Raw genomic sequence first — 21,507 nt, 5'->3', positions numbered from 1 at the left:
AAATTATTGCTATTATTATTATTTTAATGCCACCTTATAGCTGCATGATATTTTTAAATATCTTACATAGATTATCTCATTATATTTTGAATTCTCAAATGTCACTCTTTCCCAAAATATAGGACACGTTAATATAAAAAGTAGAATGAATTTAAAAATTGAAAGTTAATTTTAAACTTCCAAAGTTGTTCATTCAAACACATTTTCTTAAATGTTATTTATCTTACATAAAAAGTCACCAATACACGAATAAGAGAAAGGAAAATATACGTGTTATTGTGGATTTTAGCATTGATTCATTGAGATTTAAAGGTAAGATGCTAAGAATTCTCTTGTCTCTAAAAATGGCTAGACATATTTTTAAATGTTAGTAAAAAAAAAAAAAATAGGTAAAACAGTATATATTTCTTAGATGAACTATCAAAATCACCAGGCAAAAGGTGGCAGCAGTGAGTCATGCTGCAATCTCATATTACATGCAATTATTACTAGTACTGAAGTTTCCCATAGATTTACTGAATACAAATTATATTTTTTAAAGTGAATGATCTTTAGATGTTGCATAATTAAATGACCATGACAAATAAAAACGACAATTTTGGAACATTAATTTTCCTTTTCTTAAAAATTCCTTACCCATATTATATGAAGCTCTACTGATAGCACCTATGGGCACTTTCCCAACATCTCAATAAGTAAAAATTACTTGTTCCTTGCTATATTACAGCAATAATATAAATCTTTGTTAGAAAAGTCCCAAGAATTTAGTTCTTAATAAACTGAAAAGAAAAAAAATCTCCTCTGTAAATATGCAGTATTCTTTTGATATATAGATTGTTAGCACAGATATAATTTTCTAAAAATAGTTTGACCTACTAACTTAAAATATGTAAATAAAATATATAATTATATGTTTATAAATAATCATATATTTATATAATTATAAATAAAATATAAATTATTTTCCCTCTGTTTTCAAGTTAAAAATAACAGAACAAGAGAGGCAGCATGTCATAATGGAGCAGGAGCTGAATGTAGACTTTAAGTCCTCCCTTTCACAATACTAAGTTACCCCGGGCAAGTCACATAACTACATTGTGCCTCAGGAAAGTCTTTAAGACTGACATTCACCGGGCAGATGACAATCACTATTGCATAATGAGTTTCTTATACCAAAGAAATTACATCTGATCTAAGAGGGGGAAAAATGATCTGCCATAAATAGGAACAAATATATTTTAATTTCTAGCAAATGTAACATTAGTCATGATAAATAAATATTAATGTAACATTTTAAGTAGTACAGTGCTATTTGCCTTTTGATTACAAAATTTTCTATAGTGTTTATACCTGTATATGTTTTTAAGAGTTCTGATCATTAAATATCACATAATACGTACCACCAAAGGGCATTATGATAATATTTCCACTGCTTCAGAATTGTTTCAGTATAAAAACAGCTCCAGAACTGGAAGTCTTGATAACTATCCATCTGATTAGGGAGTCTTTATGCTCACTGTCCCCTCTGCATGTACTTCATTTAGGAATGTTTATGATTTTTTTCCCTCATTTTCATTACTTCACCTTCACTTCTACTATCCTACTACCAAACCTTACTATTCAATGTCTTTAATATTTCTGAATGCTGTCTCTCTTAAAAATTCCCATGTGCTTGAATTTTGGCATTCTTAAACCATACTTCATTTAAAGAAGCATATATTAGAGTGCCTATTTGGCACAGATTATTATGTGCCAAGGGAGAAACAAAGCCCAGATGAGGCACTGTCCCTTCATTCATGGAGTCTAATCTAGAAAAGAAACATACACAGATAATTATACCAGCTAATTAAGTGCCATGGTTAGAACTCTGGACTTTGAGTCAAGGAGACCTGGTTTCAAATTATGATTTAAATATTAGCTTTGGCTGCACAAATCATTACATCGAGCTGTATCTCAGTTTCCTCATCTGTAAAATGGGGGTGATAATCACACCCATCTTACAGATTATTGTATCAAATATATTTACATATGTAAAGTGACATGCAAACCTTAAGTTACGTAAAAACTAGATATAATCAATATTATTATACTACAAAATGTGTGACATGAAAATTAGTGAGGCACAATAAAAACTTTATGTGAAGACTGGTAGAGTTCTGATAAGGGACATCAGGGAAAGTTGCAAGGAAGTGGTAGCATTAATCAGTTAGCTAGGTAGAGCAGTGCATATAAATCTAGATTTAGTGACAGAAAGACTTGAGTTTAATTGCTGCGGAGATACTTCCTATTTACTAGCTGTTTGGTCTTAGGTAAGTTACTTAATCTTTGTCAGCCTCAGTTTCCTCATCTGTAAAATAGTCCTAATATTAATATCACCTAACTTCCAGCATGGTTGTAAAGATCAAATGAAAAAAAAAAACACATGTAAAGTCCTATATAAATTAAATGATACTTTTAGTAAAGATTAGTTAAATAATCAAAAACTCAATCATTGAATCTGTCCAGACCTCTCATATTCAAAATGAATAAACTGAAACAGAGATAGGTTATACTGTTCCAAGGTCATGTAGCTAGTTAGTGCAGAGCTGGGGACTGACTTCTAGGTTAAACTTTATTCAGACTTTCAACTTGTATCAGAAAATTTGCCTGATTTTAAATTAGGGGCAGATTTCTATTAGGAAGTGTGGAGGCTAAAGGGAATCCTAGGAACCATACATTCTAGCATGTTTTCTTTTTTTTTTTTTTCTCAAGAATAGTATATTAAGTGATGGTGATAATCCAAACTTCAAGGTAGTCAGGGATCAGGTGTGGTGCACATCTTGCATAATTTTAAGAAACATTTTTTTCTTGTGACTGAGCATGTCTTTTGCAGACCGCTAAAGACTTGTATGTACAATGGAAACCTGTTATATCATGAGTTATATTATTATACAGATGAGGATTATCATATCACAGATTAAATCACGTCCCCTGAAATATGTGAAATTTTTATATCCTTACCCTGACATATGCAGATAACATGCAACATGTGTGCTTTGTATAATGATACTGAGTATATATTTCTAAACGATGACAATAAATTTCAACAAAAAAATTGTACTTTTGTGGGTTGCCTCAACAATAGGGAAGAGGCAGGGAAATAAGCGGGATAAATATGAGGTCTAGGATAGGAATCAAGTCAGGAAAAAAAGAGAAAGTGATGTAAAGAGGAAGAATATAATGTGGTAATTGAAAATAAAAATCTAACCATATTAGAGGGAGAGAGAGAGAGAGAGAGAGAGAGAGAGAGAGAGAGAGAGAGAGAGAGAGAGAGAGAGAGAGAGAGAGAGAGATCACCATTACCTAAGGCAACCTATTCAAGTTCCTGTCAGGACAGGTTCATTTATTGCCCAGGCATCGCAGATACACAGTAGGATGATTTCACTAAAGGAGAAAGTGACAAAGAGCCCGAGGAGGCCAGGAGAGTTGGACTAGCACTCTAGAGAAGACATCAAACAGGTATTTATTCCTCTCGTGGTTTAGAAGTACCATCACTGGGAGTGTGTGTGTGTGTGGGGGGGGGGGATATTCACCTCGAAACCCTGTTATAGCTGTCCTGCCTGAATTCCCCTCTTTGGTGCCTCCCTTCCCCCATTCCCATGACTATTCATGAATTTTTCCTTCTTTGTTTCCAGGTTGTTTGACATCTGCTTAAAAAAAAAAAAGCTTCCAGCAGAGTATAAGGGAATAACTTGTTTTTGAGGGAGTAAATTCTAGTGAACGGGAAAAAAATACTTTCCCGAGGTTTCTTTCTAGCTTTCTTGGGGGTCCAAGTGTTTCCACCCTTCTCAAGTTCTGGGTCAGTGTTCCATCAGATGCTTTTCCTGTCTTCCAACTCCCGGCCTCCTCCCCTTGCTGCTGTTACTGCTGCTGCTGCTGCCGCCGCCACCGCCGCTGCTTTTCCTGCTGCTGCTGCTACTGCTAAAACCAGGAGAAGTGGAATATGCACATCCAAGTGCCTCTCTCTCTCGTTTTTCTAGCAGTTGAACTGGGCATGCTCGGCAGCTAGAGCAGGCTTCAGTTGCAAGGAGGACGTTTTCCCACTAACTGGGCTCCAGAGCCTGAAGCTGAGGGATAGGTGCAGGCTGAGGCTAGTGTTGCTGCTGCTGCTCCGGAGCAGCCTCGCCCCTCGGCGGCAGCACAGGTGGCGGCGGCGGCGGCTGCTGCGGAGGGAGGGCAGCGCTCTTCGGGGCATCCCAGACGCAGCATCAGTAGGCGCGCGCTTGAAGGGAGAAGGAAGAGAGAGCAGAGGCAGCTGTGTCTTACTGGGTCTGCTCCAGCAACATCCAGCGGCGGATGTGCGGGAGGAGGAGGAGAAGGCGGAGGCAGCAGCAGAAGGGATAGATATCGGCGGTGGCACCACGGCGGCTGCACTACAGCGCCGCTGCTGTGTTTGCTGTAAGAGCCCCGGATAAGAAGGCAGGAGGCACCGACAGTGGTGGAGGAAGCCAAGGAACCAGGGACTTTGCCTCGGTAGCCGGTAGCAAGCTGTAAAGCAGCCTTATCCTTATCCCTTTTTTTCTCTTCCCTGCCCAGCATCACTTGTCCCGGAGCCACGCACAGACAACAAAAGCGAAAGATGCTGCAGTTGGGCAAGGTCAGGACCTTGCACTGAAGCCTGGAGGCGGTGCACACACCTTTCCTTGGAATTGAGGATTTGTCTATTTTGGTGGGTGCATGTTTGGGAGAAAGCAGACAGGCTCAACGCCTTTTGGTGAGTGCATTTGCTGGGCTAGCAGTGCCACGATTATTCTCCTCCTTATTGGTGGCGGGGGTTCTTCCTCCAGTTCTGAGCTATCTGTCGACGGCGGATGCTCAATATTGCTTTCCGTTGGGAGGACCACAATTGCCCTGGTTCCTCTCTCGGAAGACAGCTCTGTCTGGTGGTGGATACCGAGTTGGTGCCTTTCTTGGCGAGGTAACAAAGTGGCTTCTCGTCTCCCTCCCCCTCCCATCTACAATACGTTATCCGGAGGCATATATAGGGCATCACCAACAATACTGCTTCCTAACATCCTGCAATAATCTACTCCTCGCATTAATGACGTCCTGAATATACGGGAGAATAGATGGGTGGGGGTGGGGTGGGTCACACTTCCCTCTAGTCTTTAAGCTATGATTTCAATGTCATTGCGATGTTTGGGTGGAACAAAATGGGAATACTTAGTCATATACATCCGTGTCCCCTTCTTCATCTTCTGGGATTTTTTTTTTTTTAAGACTATACTGAAAGCTCCTGTGGTCTATATTTAGAAGGTTCAGCTCGAGCATTTTTGGGAGCAATCCACAAGGTTTAGAGTCTTGGGCGCGCTGACAATGGGTAGAGAGGCTTTTGAAACCGATGTCTGAAGCACACATCTCTGGAAAGCTTTTTGTGTGTGTCTGTGTGATATGCAATGTGATATTTGGCTAATCTATAATTAATGGCTGAAAGCAAAGATGCTTCTCTTTTTTTCCTTACCTTCCTCTTATTCTGGTGTGTAATGTGTTTGAATCGATTGTTTCTCAGCAGGCTCAAGTCACTATAGAGTGAATTAAGTCACTACAGAGGTGATGCAGCCTATATGGTTTTTGTGGTAGCAAGTAGACTTCTACAGGGTTTGTTGTTGTTGTTGTTGTTTTTAATCAAGAATTGCCCATGAAACTGATAAGTTTGGCATTACACAATAATTCTAGGGTTGTGAAGCCTATAGAATCATATAGAATAAAAAGACTCTATTTATTCGTACACATTTTTCTTCCTCCTTGTGTTTGAGTTTTAACAACGTGATTAGCCTTGACTCAGAAATGATGGTTTTACTAAGGTTAGAAAAAATAGGAATAGATTGATAGGCCTGAGACCAGTAGCTGTTAACTTTTATAAACGTTGTGACTAATATTTAAGTGCACTTTGTATTTTCTTCACTGACTTTCATGAAATCAAGGAGGTACCAGAAACTATGCCCTAAAGTTATTTTATTTTATATTCCAAGAAATAATATGTGACAGTGTTTTTCATCTTGTTAAAGGATTAACAATATTATATGCCTATAATTTTTTAAAAGCTATTTGAGCTACAATCCTCAAATAACATTATGTAAAATGTCTCTTCTGTTTGATTACATATTACTTTGTGCATTAACATTTTGAATTATTTGGGGGGAAGTATAACAATCTACAAAGTTAGAACCCACTTTGACATCAATTAGGATTCCTTTGTTGATGCATTATACATTAGTTTGGAAAAATAGTGTCTCAAAAATAGCCTTTCTTATATGCAGAACTCAATGTTAATATTCCTTGCAAAGCTATTCAGTGCTATCCTTTTTGGTCTGTGGGTTAGAACAAGGCTTTAGGGCTTGAATGAATCCGAGTATATTAGCAGTTTTATTATTAACTATAGGAGGTCTGTGATCATAGTAGTAAAACTTAACACTTTTAAAAGATTCAAGTCTAATTCTGTTTGAATGGTCTTTTTTTCTCTTTTACCTTAGTTGCATTTTATAATATTCACATTTATAAACCTTGTTAGAAAATGACATTCAGCTTCTTTGCCCAAGATGTTTAACATAAAATGTCATCTTATAGGAGTGCAGGAGATGCAATAAATAGGTGTACTGTGAGTTTGGTCCTTTTAGAGCCTATTCTCATAGTTATTAATGATACCATGAAAAGACTGCTTAGTGTCCTTGTATGCACATGAAAAGCAACTGATAGGAAGGGAAAGAGTATAAAAACATGTATCCTTTAGTGTGAGTTACATGTTCTGCTATGGATTACAAAGTTAAGATACTGATTGAGTGGTCAATGAACTAAATTAGCTCCTCTACTTGAAGTTATTATTCTAATAAAATCATGGCACAGTCTCTTGTATTAAGCTTTAAAAGGTTGTGTGTGTGTGTGTGTAAATAATGTCCCCTTTTTTTTAGAGCGTTGAACTTTCAAACTATAAGATTTAAGTCTAACTTCATTTGTGCTCTTAAAAATAAGTTTATCATAAAGTTATACTTAATTTAAATGTAGAAACTTAAGTGTGTATGTTTCTCAAGACTGTTTTTCCTCAATGTGTCTAGTTAAGTAGTGTTCTTAGCTTGGCAATTTCTTCAGGCTAATCAAATAATAATAAAAGAGGTTTGTCCTCTTTAAAATAAAAGAAACTACTTGTATTCATCTTCAGTCATAACATGTAATTTTTGCATTTGACATGCTGCAGAACTATAAAATAACTATAGATTGAATTTCAGGTTCATTGTATAGGATGTATAATGATTTTTATGTAGGTTTCCTCTTCCTATTTGTTATATCATCAGTATTTTGCACTGAAGTTTCACAGAATCTTCTTTCTTCTGTCTAGAAGTGAGTAAATACTGTGTAGTGTAAAGAAGGCTAAATTTAAAGAACCTAGGAGAACTGGATTCAAATCTAGCTAAGAACTTAACTGGTTGAGTGAGTGTAGGCAAAATTTTTTTACCTTTTTTGAGCCTCAGTTTCTTCATTGGGGAAATGCTTGAATATTTAATTTATACTGTTACTCTGTGGAAGATATGTTGAACCTCTTAAAGTGCCAGCTAAATGTGTTATCATGTATGTGAACTTAATTTCATCACAATTGTTAAATGTATACTTAAAATTGAATGGTATCAAATCTAGTATAGTTGGCTTGTAGTAAAGATCAAAGTTCATGTGTAATAAAACTTGGCAAACAGATGTAGCTGGTTGAAAAAACACTTTCAATTTTGAAACAAATATATCAAATTTTCTTACACTTATACACTTTAATAAGTGTGGGAAATGTAATTATAAGAGCAATATAATGCCTTTACATGATCAGTTTTCTATCCAAGCATTGCTTCATTTTCCTTTTTGGAATGTTTGGTAGATTCCATGATATATTGCCAGTGACATCCTTCTCTTGTAAGTGAGATTCAAATGCTCCCAAAAATTCAGTTAGTATTTTTAGTGGAATCACAATTTAATTACTCTCTGTATAACTATGAATGAATCCTGAGTTCTGCGTTTGAGGCATAGGCATTGTCCTACCTTATAGCTCCAACAAAATAATAGGAAAAAACAGTAAGATGATGTTTAAAGTCAAGCTCATTTCTTGATCATCTCTTTAAACAATGAGAATAAAGTGTCTTAGCATCATACTCTTTATTTTGAAGTGCTTGTGAAGATGCATCTGTAGTTCCATGTGAAAAGTTAATTTGAGTGGGAACAGTTCATGATGCTAGTTGCTAGTTTCAAGTTTATCTGACTGTATGCCAAACTAACAGCTTTTTATTTTAATGTAAAATATTAAACATGTCATAGATAAATAGTTTCTATCACGTTCTCTGCCAATCCAGCCTACTGATTAATAATCTGCCTGTTTTGGTTTAGCGAATCCAATTACAGTTATAAACAGTAGCTCCAGCACAGGGGGAAAAATATCACAGAAATGTTGTATCACACTGTGCTTTCACGCTTTTCATTTCTAACTGTATGACTAGTCACTGGTTTGTGGGCATCATCAGGAATGACTTTGGGTGATGTAACACCCAAAATATTGTATCACTTAATCACAAATCAAATACGCAGACTTCCTACTCTATAGTGACTGGAGAATAAACTATGGCTAATCATTAATATTCCACTTGTTGCAAACTAATTGATGCCAGGTGGAATTAACTTCTGCAAATAAAGCTCAAATAAGGGTGATAGAGTTTTTCAAAAGATTAATATCTTAGCCATGTCTACATCTATCCCTCAGTAAAGTGATTTTTCACTAGTTTAATTGATTACAGTGATACATTAAGCATATATTAGGTTATATATGTATATATACATACATAACAGATACATACACATATAGAGACATCTTCTGCTAAAATTTGTCAGCACAACTGCCTTATGTATTTTAAATATTACTTTTCTCTTGACTTTCAATAGGAAATCTAAAATTGTTCTTACAGAACAAAGTCCTGCCATAAAAGTAACATTGGGTAGCAGTTACTTTTACCCAACTTAACACACAATTAAATGTAGAATGACCATTCTTTCAGAGTATAATATTCAAGAGGCCTAAATAAAAGCACTAAAATTAAATATACCAAAAACTAATAAATTTTTTGCATGAGTCAATATAGGGGGCAGGAGGTAACATTACCTTGAATCACTGTATAAGCTTCTTGGGTTTGATTCTCATGTGTCTGCTTTTATATTTATTTTAAATATGTTAAATCTTCAAAAAAGGTAATTATAACAACAAAGGAACAAAGGAGATTTTTATTTTACAGCTTCCAAAGTTTATTGGTTTTGAAGGGGGATGAATCAAGTGGTTCAAAAACATCTGTGCAGGTAGAAGTAAGTCCAAAGTCAGTCTTCTCTCAGTGTAAAGTTTTTTTTTTCCTCCTATTCCCTTGTATCCTAGGGGGAGGAGTTTGAAGAAGAGTACAGATTGATGATGATACTGGCATACTGCTTTAAGTTTTCATTTCAAAAACTCTGAATTCATTAGTGTTAGGGAGCAGTTAGGTCAAGATAGTTCAAAAGATGTCTTATAACTCAAGCAAAATACCAAATTCATTCAAATTTTTCAAATTGTCATGGGAAGAAATAACAATTCAAAGCACTGCCTATAATTTGAATTTAGTAGTTTTTGAAGAAAAAAATATCACAGAATATTACATATTGATAAAATTCTATCTCAAATAGAAGTTTTCTATATCACATTACCCTATCTATAACATTACTTATAATTTCATAGATTTGGCTATATCATGAATAAAAGTATGCCTTTTAGAAAATTAGAGTAAATCCATATTAATAGTGATGTCTTCCTAACATAAATGTTGAAAGACTTTCAAACTTTTTACAAAATTATTACAATTCCTAAGTAGTATCCAATAGTAAAATATTTGTTGACCAGTCTTAGTGGAGCTACAAAGAGTAATCTTTCAAAAAGAATGTTCTGTATTATCTATTTCTATGTAATTTAATCTGAATAAGATCTAAGTAGCTGCCAATTTAATATCTATTCTTTGCAGATCACTTCTGCCTTACTAACTGTACTTCCCAACATCTCATCAGAACAGCAGAGTTCTTCAATAATCCAGAGACTTAAAAAGGGAAGGCAACTACTCATTTACTCAACAGTCAACAAGGATTAATTAAGCTAATATGAGCCATGCACTGAATAAGTGCTGAACCAAAGGCAAAGTTTATAGGAACACATCCTTCAAAGTGAATGGGAATTTTAATAAGGGATTTCTTTTTCACTTTTCCATGCTTGTTTTTAGAACATTTAGTTTGCCAAGTTATTTTCTTTCAAGGAGTTTTAGTAAGGAAAAAGAGATTCTAAATAGTCTCAAATTTTCTCTAAATCCTACAGGTTAGAAATATGCTTTCTAGCCAATATGCTTTCTAGCCATTGACTTATTACAATGAAATTCTACTATAATGAAACTGGCTTTCACTTGGTGTTTTCATAACATGATTTGACCTGTATAACATTTCTTTATTGGCAACTCAGAGAAATATTTGTATTAAATACTTAAAATTTTTTTGCATTCAGATATGCATACTGGTCAAAGAAACCGAATGCAAAGCTAATGTCAGAGTAAATATTTTTATTAATTTTTCATAATATTATTGGATTTTATAGTGCTGCAAGTAATCATAGAAACAATCTATTTCAGTCCCCTTTTTTGACAGATGAGGAAATTAAGGCCCTTCATGTTTGTGTTTTGTGTAAGATCATGCAAATAGACAGTGACCTGTGCCAGGCACAGGTAATGACAGATAATTATTACATATATGTTGATAAATAAGTAGAAGAGCTAGCATCCAAACCCAGGAAGTCTGTCAGTGGGTTGTTTTTCCTATTTTCCCACACTGATTGATTCAATGATACTTTCAGTGATTTCATTGGGTATAAATATCAAAGTGTTTGTGTGTGTGTGTGTGTGTGTGTGTTTAGTGCTAGGTGTGACCTGTAACTTATTTTCCCTATTTCAATGCAAATAATTAGGGTTTGGGTTATGCATATTAAGGTGTCATACTTAACTGAGTTTCATATTTGACAGATTCAAGTAAAAGAAAATATAACTTTGATATTTAAACATGTCTTTAAAAGTGACCAAAAACCTTCTCTCATCATGCTTGTGAATGACCACACTAAAAATAATTCCCTTGAGGTATTAAGTGTTTGCTTGGCCTTTCAAATATCCATGTAACAAATCATTCCTTAACAATAATATCACTAAATAATATGTTTTCTGTGAATAGCTATATCTAAAATCCTAAATGACTGAAGTACAAGTGTCAAAATAGATTTCTTTTTTAACACAATGCTTTGCAAAATCTCACAATCCTAAATTACAAAATATAGGGAAAGTATATTCTACTAATAGTTTGCACATCTAAGCAATGGGCTAAGTTTTCAATGCTTTCAAATATTTTGCCCAGGATCATTGAATTAGTATTTGTATATATTAGTATATATTTCTGTGCATGTGTGCTTGCTAATTTTTCACTTAATATATTTCTAAACACCATATTTTCACATATCAACAAAACCTATCAATAAGAATATAGTAAGCACCTGCTATATGCATGTTATCATGCCAACAATCCATTGGGTTTTTTTCCAATACATTGTTTGAATACACATAATACTATATTTAAAAGCATAATTGTTGCACCTTTTAATTATGTAGATTTAAAAAAAAACCCTTACCAATGTGACTTATTGCTATCATGATCTTTAAACTTGAAGATTTTGGTTAATACTTATGCATAATGTTGTCTGTCAAGAAAATGTCAGACAACTTTTTCTTTTACAACTAACTAATTTTGAATGCCCACTAATATTTATTTTAACATAAAAAGAGCTTGGGAGACTAACTCCAGAGAAATCTATAATAAGAAACTGTAGCTCAAAGGGGAAGTGTGTAAGCTAATTATTAGTGAATTATATTAAGCACAGTAACTTTGTGTCAATTGGTTATTTTGTATAGTGTGGCAACACTTAAAGGGAATCAATATAACTGTACCAATGTGTATATATCCTTAGTATAAATGACAGCTGTCTTTCACATGGGGTTTGCAGGGAATGTTTCATCATTTCATTTCATGTTTTGTGTTCCTGCTTAAACATTTGCCCACCCCTGTAAAGAGCCTTATTAACTAAAAGTGTCTATTTTTTGCCATAAACTTCACTAAGGTAATGACAAATTTAAGTAGCAAAAAAAAATTTTCATGTTCAAATTTGAATAATTGAACTCTTTTGAATATGAAATGTATAAGAAGAGTACTTTTGAACTATGAAAATACCAAATCATGTTTAAATAAATCAATTTCACATTTCTTACAAAACTCAGCAACAATATGGTACTATCAAAAATTGTATCATGTACCTTGTAAATTTACTTTTTGAAGAAAATTTATACTATTTTTTTTAATTTTAAGTAGTCTGGAGTGATCTTTAACTCAATATTTTTTTTTTTCCATGAAGGAAATATTTTTAAGTGGAATTATCTTCCCAACATTTTGGCATTTTATATTTATTTAGTCAGATGATATTCAAGCTGATTTCATGTAATAAAAATAATAATAAAGTTCTTTTATTTTGACAAACAAAAGATTATTACAAGTCTAGCATTGGACCTGGAAAATTAAAGATACCAATAAGTTCAAACATGTGCAAATGAATCTACATGGTCAAATGAAAAAATATTTTAAAAAAGTGTAGATATTGGCATCCCCCCCTCAAAATTTCAAAATATATTGTATCCTGAATATTGATGTTCAGGTGTTTATTGAACATTGTTTTCAGTATTATTTACCAAGTTATTGGTAACTTTGTCTTTATTTAACTCATTTCCTAGAGATGGAATAAAATTTTATAAGTTATTAAAAAAAAACCATATAATTAGTGTTTGTATGTCTCTTCTTTCAAACATTTTGACTTAAAAATAACCATTCCCAAGTAGAGAGGGCAAGAACTTTTTTAAGGCCATAAAAGTAATCTTTTTTCTTAAATTTATGAGATATCAGAATATAACGATTTGAAAATCTAATAATAAAAGCACAATAACTGATTTTACCCAAAAATCTATTTTTCAAAATGTGAGCATCTAATATGATCTCTTGTAAATATATTCATTAGTAAATACTTTGTTTTATTATGTGGTTTTCAAAGTTTCTTTACAATGATTTTTAGTAGTAATATTTTGTATTTAAGCAGTTTACATTCAGTTTCTACCCTGGACAAAATAAATAAAATTTCCTTTAGCCAGTGTGTCTACTTGTTGTTAGCATATTATATTAGTTTACTAGATATCAGATTTTCAAATATCACTTACTAGAATTTCCCTAAATTTAAAGAGAAACACTGGCTTATTTATATAGTTTGAATCCTCTTAAGAGGATTATTATATTTTAAAATGTACTATAATTTACCCAAAATATGTTTAAAATGATTATGTAGGTGCTATAAAATATTTATGATATTGTTTAAAATAAAGCTGAATCAGTACCTGAGAGTTTAAATTTATATAATTTTATTTTTCACTAAAATCTTAATGCACTACCTCATGATAATGTAGAGATAGCAGTGAGTTTTCTAGAGCTATATAAGCAGAGTATAGGAGGACTTTATGTGTGTGTGTGTGTGTATGCATGCACACACATACATAAACACAACTGGTCCCTCTTTCCACATTTACATTCTTCTCCAGGGAACCCCCAAAATCTTCATGCAATTTTTAACATTAATAGGTTAAAATTTTGAATAAACAAGCATGTATGTCTGTTTCTTCTAATGGGGGTGGGGCCAAGTGAGTGAGCTGTTGCTTATATTTTGTCACTAGCAGTTACTTTTTTTTCTTTTTAGTAGACAAAAATTAAGTATATCTCTGCAAGGGCCAACAGCAATAACTTCATGAACTTATGGCAATTCATGCATTACTGGTTGTAGGAGGCTCTGGGGGGTTGGTTATAAAGGGAGATGAAGGTTGGGTAAGTGTCCTTCCTAGAAGAGTCTCAGAAACTACAGCTGTGATTTGAGGGGAATGGAGACATTTATCTTTAAAGAACTCTTAAACACTAGCTTTCTATTTTAAAGTTAGGGAATGAAATATTACATAGTAGAGCATTTTAAATTGTGCTGAATTTCATAAAATGATCTAAATGATGTGTGAGTTTTCAAAGTATAATAGGCCTTCAATTTTTGGTATATGCATACATTAATATGTATATTATATATGTAACATTGCATGCATAACCTAAATATATATAAATTATTTTGTGATTAGGCATAATAGTTACATTAAATGTAATTTAAATATATATATATATATATATATAAAATGTAAAGTTTTGGTGTTTTTAAATATTTTAAAATTATCATACAGAGTATTACATTTAGTTTATCTAAATAACTGAACTTGAAATATATTGAATCATGCCAAACAAGTAGATCTCTAATCAAAAGAATATGATTGTCATTGCCAACTTCTCTTTCCATCTTCCACTGGTTTATTCAATTCAACAACATTTTTTAAAGTATGCACTGTTTGTAGACAACTTTATTGTATATTAGAGGTGCTAGAGAAAATGTACTTCCAGACTCCCAGGAACTAAAATAGCTTTTGTATTATTTCTTGCTTGCTGAGCTAGTGTGCTATTCTATAGCCAAAAATTTAAATTTATTCTTTTATAATCTCATTGTTTCATTTACATTTGACAAATTCTTTTGTAAATTATTTCATCAAAAACCTTTTCCTTTAAAGAATAGTAAATATAATTGTCTCAGAGATATTAATTTAAGTAGTGATAGTCAACATATTGCAGATTAAAATGTGGATCTATCTTCTGCTATTCTACTAAAATAGTGTGTTTGTGTGTCTCTGTGTGTGTATGTTGAGAGAAAGGACAATCACGTATTAAAGAGTCAAACTCAGGAAGACTTTCAAAGTGCTTCGCAGAACAAAAACTGGTTGTGTGCCTGGGCAAGGGACTTAGCCTCTCTGCCCTGAGGCAACTCTCTAGTACTATTAATTATACAGTAGTTGTCCATTATTAATTGATAGATAGGGTTTCTTCACTCAAGAATCCCTACTCCAAGGAAATCACAAGTCTGAGCATTAAATTTACAATGTGTGTGTTCGTGTCAAATCGCATCATGCCTAGTGAACCTGTGAACTCAACCTTATTAAGTGAATTTATACTTTTTCAGTATAATTGCATAATAAAATTTATTAAAACACATTTAGATGTCAGAAGAAGATATATACCTTTGGATATGTTCCTTATCATTTATCTTTATGATACTGAAGGCAAAAAGAAACAATATATGTTGACAACTCACTAGAAATTCTCCAAATGCTGTCAAAATCAATGTTTTTTTTTCTAATATTTTGGAATAAAGGTGAAACACAAAGTGATATATTTGAGAAATCTTCCTTTTGTCAGTTAAAAGTATTCACTTGACCCATTTGAGGCAGTGGAAACCTTTTCAATTGTTTCTTCAGTTGTCTCATGTCTCCATGAATATATGCTAAATTCTTTTACAGAACAAGGTTGCTTCTTCCCCCTCCTCTAGATATACTAGTAAGACCTCTGTAGAAGCATAAACATATTGCCTTGCTGTTACCCATCTCCAAATCCTGGAGTTTCAGAACCTTAGGTACTGGAGAGTGATCATGCTTTATGCCTGGATGTTTTCACATTTTTTATTGTAGAGAAGTAACATAATACAGCTTAATCTCCTCTTTCCTTATACTAAGGAGAAAGAGAGGAACTTGACCTTGTAGATGTGGGAGAATGACAAAGTCTTGAGTAAGGAAAATATTCCAGTCGGAGACATTATGTTGAAATTTTCAAGTGTATGTTGATCTACAATACAAGAAGCTTATACTTTCTATAACAGGGGTACTAAAGAGAAGAACCAAGACCCAGGGACATTTTAATGCAAAAGATGCAAAATATAAAACCTAACAACCCTCTTCTGACATGAAAAAAAAAGTTGTTTATTAATTGAAAGTCCCTTGGGGATTCCCTTTGTTCCCTTGCAGGAACAAGGACACCATAGCACTTCTACTCCACCTCCTCCCTCACAACCCTGATATCTGAAAGCAGCCACAGATCCCATTAGAACTGTGATTTGAGGAGTATTCTTTTAGGTTTTTGAATCAGTTCAAGTTCATATTGTCTAAGAGCAAAAATATTGAGGAGAAAGGGGCAAAACTCAAATGGTAAAAGTTTAAATTATAGAGGATTTTTTAATCCAAATTGGAGCTTTTAGACTAATATGTCAGGACTGAAATAAAAGTCCTTTAGAGGGAAAGAGAATAATCCTAAGGACCAAATTCCCCAGACCTGAAATTGTGAAAAGGAGCCTTAGAAGTAGTTAAAAGAGGCTTTCCAATGCCCTTCAAATACCCAGCACACCAGTTGGAATTGAAACAAAAATTACAACTTCATGAAGAATGGGAGATTGAATAGATTGGACTGAATAACTTTATGAGTGATATAGCAAAAGAGAAAAAATTCTTACATCATTCTGTAGTTAGATTTTGAACTCGATATCTGTGTTCTTGTTGTTCGACTAAGTACAATATGATCAGATAAAAGGTGGAAATTGTATAATGCTTTTAACATCTCTTGGTTTAGCTGTGTCTCAAAGTTTTTCCCACACCATCTATACACACATCATTCTCTTATCGGCATATTGACCAATCAGTAGAGCATAAATGTGAGGTTTGCTGATATCCTATGTTTCCCCAAATCCTATGTCTAACTTTTTAAAGCACATTAAAATACAAATTCAGGTGGAAAGGGTTTGTACTATTTTATTTTCTTTGTGTATAGGGAGAATAGGTAGTTAGCAAAGTCCCTGGAAGGAACTTAGTAGAATGCTAATTGATTGACTAACTGGGTGAGAGTAATCAATTTACATATATGCAAGACACTACTAGGTAGAGGGAATATGAAAATGGAAAAAGGCCCTTGTCTTCAAGGAAATTGTGTCCTTTCAAGGAAGAATGAAATATTACAACTTCCCATTACATTATTTTGACTGTTGACATTTTCTATTTGGGGAATCACACTCAGGACTTAATTGTAAGTGCACATAAAAAGTTATAGAATCTTTTTTTTCTTTTTGTAAAGGGTTAGGCAGGGCAATTCGGGCTAAGTGACTTGCCCAACATCACACGGCTAGTAAGTGTTAAGTGTACCGGATTTGACCTCACGTTCTCCAGACTCCAGGGCTGGTGCTCTATTCACTGAATCACCTAGCCACCCCGAAGTTATAGAATCCTTTTTTTTTTTTGAGGGGCAATTGGGATTAAGTGACTTGCCCAAGTTCACATGATTAGTTTTATGTTGTGTCTGAGGCTGCATTTGAACTCAAATCCTCGTGACTCCAGGGCCAGTGCTCTATTCACAGTGCCACCTAGCCACCCCAAAGTTATAGAATCTTGACAACAAAATGATTTATGTTATAAGAACTCTTTTTTTTCATTGTTTATGTATGAACAAAAATATTTGTACACCATACACATAGGGCCTGGACCTGTGAATTCATTGTTTTAGAGAACTCCAAGGTGTTGAAACTCCTACAAAGTAGGTTAATACCTTCTTTCTATATTCTAGTCTTAAAGTGTTGCCTATACCTAGACTATGGACAAGTTAAGTGATTTTCCAGGGTCACCCAGTTATAATCTCTCAGAAGTGGGGCTTGAACCCAGGCCTCCCTGACTTCAAGGTCAATCATCTGTGCTGTATCACACTGCCTCTCACTTCAAATATCATGTAATAAAGCAAGCACTAGAAAAAGACTGAGGAAACATGGATTTTAGTTCATACTCTACAGCTCACTCTGTTTCCTTGGGCCCTTTGTTTTAGGTATCTTACTTTTCTTATCTGTATAAATGGAATAATACCTGTCATTTCTGTCACACAAGAGTGTTGTAAGGATCCCATGAAGTATTGTACTTGAAAGCATTTTGAAATGTACAAAGGTCACCAGAGTTGAAAAGTATAATGATGATGATGATGTTATGTGGGCAAATGAAAGCATGTGGTCATGATTTTTAAAATTCCTTTTATTTATTTTTTTTTATTTAAAAGTTTGTCTGGTCTCTGTTTGCTATATATGTGACTAAATCTAAGAGATTCCTTTCAACAAGATTATAAAAAATGAATTCTCTGTACAGTATGTTTGTATTTCTAGTTCTTTGGTCAGTGTCCAAAAGAAGAAACTCTTATCCCTTACAGAAATAGTCTTATGTTTAATTATTTAGCTAGTTTTGGTTCAGACATGTGCTTTTTTTAGAATTTAACATTTATCAGATTTACTGAAGCTTGCCTCCTTTTATATAGATGTTTTACCTTTTAAAATTAGGAAGCATGGGCAAATTTTGTTGACTATGTTTCTATGTGGTTCAGCTCTATGAATACTGTAACCTCTTGCCTCCCCTGCCTGCCTACTCTGAGCAATATCAGCAATGTCTGTCACTTTTAAAACAGATACTCTAAGCTAAAGGCTTCTTCTGAAGACTTGGGAAATGTGAGCAAAACTTAACCCTTCCATTTGTCACATCAGATAGAATTTTGCAATAACCCATTTTATATTTCTTTAATTGACCATGCCTAGTTCTAAATTCAGCAATTCCAACCTGCTAGAAAAAATGTGGGTGTGGGGAAAAATAATATTTCAGGAAAGCAAACATATAAGTAAGTAAAATAAATACCCAACTACAATTTATTGACTTGCTTGGCTCTAGAAACTCCTTTCTCCCTTTTCTTTCATATTCTTTCTCATTTTGGTATATGGAAATTCTTCTCTATCAGATTGGACATTTGTCTATAACACTGAATTTACACTTTCTTTAGAAAAAACAGAATTAAAAATTAAAAAACAGAATTAAAAAAATTAATTCTGGAGTATCCCTCCCTCAGGGATGACAAAAACCCTCTATTAGACAATCTACAATTGCTGTTAGTACTTATGATATTTTCAATGCCCCTCCCCCAATATACATATATGTTTATATCTTCATACTTATCTATATCTACTTTACATGTATATGTAAATTATATATGCATATATGGAGAAAAATCTTAATATTTACCAAATTCTAGACATCTCCACAAAATTAAAGACAACAAAAGGCTGAGAATAGGGAAATAGAAAAAAATGGGAGATTGGTAAGAAAATTTTTATTGAGTGGATGAAGGAAAGGAGAAAACCTAAGAAATACTGTTAAATTTCTTGATGAAAGTAAGGGATTTTACTTTAGCAGGCTAGGCTATATGAACCAACTGATTGTGATTTGCTGGGTTTGTAAAAATTTTTGTTTCTTTTTTCCACTTTAACTATGAGTTTGTGAAGAACCAAAGATTTTATTTAGTGTTAAAATATGCATGTTACTCATGTAATTGTTCTCTACAAGCTGATTGATACTTGATCAGGTTCATGCTATATCCATTTGCAATGAATATTTTAGATCCTAGCCTAATTAAGACAACTTGAGAACTCAAGTGAATTGCATGTTCAGCTCTCCCTAAGGTGTGGTTGTTTTAGGTACCATCTTCAATTTTTAAGTTATGCACAGGGCATGTAGATTTTCCTCACTGACCACACATATCTTTCTCCACCTCTTTCCACATACAAATATATAGGCACTAAGCAAGATTGATGGATGAGTAAATTATATTTAAGGAGGTTAAAGTATGGATCTATTGTATTTTTATCAATCTAGTGTGTAAGACAGTTGTTCAAGTTCAATGAAACTTTTGTCTGGATTAAACTTTAACAGTGTCTTTTGTTATGTTGAATGATTTTGGTCCTAAAAACAGTACATAACTTCCTTTACCTTAGTAGTATCACAAAACTATCCTTGAAGTGGAAAGGAAAAAAAAGAAACTATTTGGTTGGATAAATCCCAAGATGATTTGCATGGTTAGGAAAACATTTAAGGTAGGACTATAGAGATAATTTAGCTGAATCAAATAACATTTCCTAAGCCCTGCAACATGGTTGCTATTGGATATCTTGGCCCTCAAAGAATTTATATTCTGGGGCAAAGGGCAACTTACATTCTGCAACATGTGGACAATAAGTAAAATTATATGCAATTAAAAAAAAGCAATTTCAGGGTTTGAGTCCCAAACAACTGGGCAGAATCAAGCCTAACTCTAGTAGGGTTTGGTACCTTGTGAGTACCCCAATAAATATTTATGTATAATGTTGCAATACTCACAATTTTTCTAAAGTACAAGGAAAGGGAGGTATATGATATAGTATTTCATTATAAGCAGCATGGTTGATTTTCTCATTCCCTAAGTGTGATGATTTTAGAGGTACTAATGTTACAATGACATAACCTCACACTTGAGCATAGCTTGATATCACTGTAGTTGGTTGGAGTGATTACCTTTAGCAAGTGGAGGGTATTAGAGTCCTGGAAATAATCTATAGACAACTCACTCTGTGGCACAAAATGCGTTATTTTATTGGATGCCATTTTAAATGACACAAGGAGTCCCTAAAGGAGAACTTAAAAGCATGTAACATCTGCCTTCAATCATGGAAGTTGTTAGTGGAAATGAGTGAAAATTTGTTCCATGGCACACAACATGTCACTGAGTGTTCTCACTAATTGAAGGTTGTTGCCTAATGAGAGAAGGGAATGAAAGAGACAATGGCAAAAAGCAGGTAATTTGTCAGTTACAAAGATTTGGTGTGCCCTCTGTAGAGTAATTTGATGATTTGTGGGTTGGATTGTTTTCTAAATGAGATAACAATCCAAGAAAATTTCTAATTGATGGTTCATTCATTAAAATAGAGAGAATGTTTGTATTTTTAATGTATGGAAAATCAGTCTTTTTATTAACTTTGGAAGGCTTAGGTAAAACTTTATAAAATACAAAGCAAATTTTATCTAAAAGAAGGAATCCACTGTGAACAATAGCTAAAATATAATCTTATATTTAATAACATGTTTAGATTGTAGACTTTTTATTCAGAAGCATCTTTTTTAAAAATCAAATCTTATCTCACTTAGAGGTATAAACACACCTGAATCCAAACAAATTGTCTCTTTAAAATGTGAATAAGAATATTTTTCATAAGTTTATCACTCAAATTTTAGAGAATGGTAAGTAGTCATATTTTCCACTTTGTATTAAAAATATTTATATGTATATATATATACATATTTAAAATGTAGGAAACATTAAAATTAGTTTACTTAACTTTCAGTGTGTATGAGTGAATTAGTGAATTGTAGGGAAGGGTGAAGAAGATGAGAAAAGTGGGGAGGAGGCAGAGGAGGGAGAGATGGAGAGGGGGAAGGACAGAGAAAGAAAGAGTGAGAGAGAGAGAGAGAGAGAGAGAGAGAGAGAGAGAGAGAGAGAGAGAGAGAGAGAGAGAGAGAGAGAGAGAGAGAGAGAGAGAGAGAGAAAGAGAGAGAGAGAGAGAGAGAGAGAGAGAGAGAG

At 33.7% G+C, this 21,507-nt stretch overlaps 1 protein-coding gene across 5 annotated transcripts in view; it reads left to right on the top strand.

Moving 5' to 3' along the window:
- Positions 1-4,614: 4,614 nt before the first annotated feature.
- CTNND2 (catenin delta 2) overlaps positions 4,615-21,507 on the top strand; it is a 1,206,354-nt gene continuing 1,189,461 nt past the window's right edge. For 4 of the 5 annotated variants that reach the window (XM_069077207.1, XM_069077216.1, XM_069077197.1 and 1 more), the window contains exon 1: positions 4,619-4,753. In XM_069077207.1, the coding sequence (XP_068933308.1) occupies positions 4,717-4,753 (37 nt within the window). In that variant the 5' untranslated portion in view covers positions 4,619-4,716. Of the gene's footprint in view, positions 4,754-21,507 lie in introns of all 5 variants that reach the window. The other variant, XM_069077188.1, reaches the window with a different exon arrangement.

Source organism: Petaurus breviceps, unplaced genomic scaffold (assembly GCF_028583685.1).
Source record: "Petaurus breviceps papuanus isolate PSGF00001 unplaced genomic scaffold, PetGlider_PUasm1.0 151, whole genome shotgun sequence".
Taxonomy (NCBI): Eukaryota; Metazoa; Chordata; class Mammalia; order Diprotodontia; family Petauridae; genus Petaurus; species Petaurus breviceps.
The sequence above is the reverse complement of the archived record's forward strand: the minus strand, read 5'-3'. Positions and strand labels throughout refer to the sequence as shown.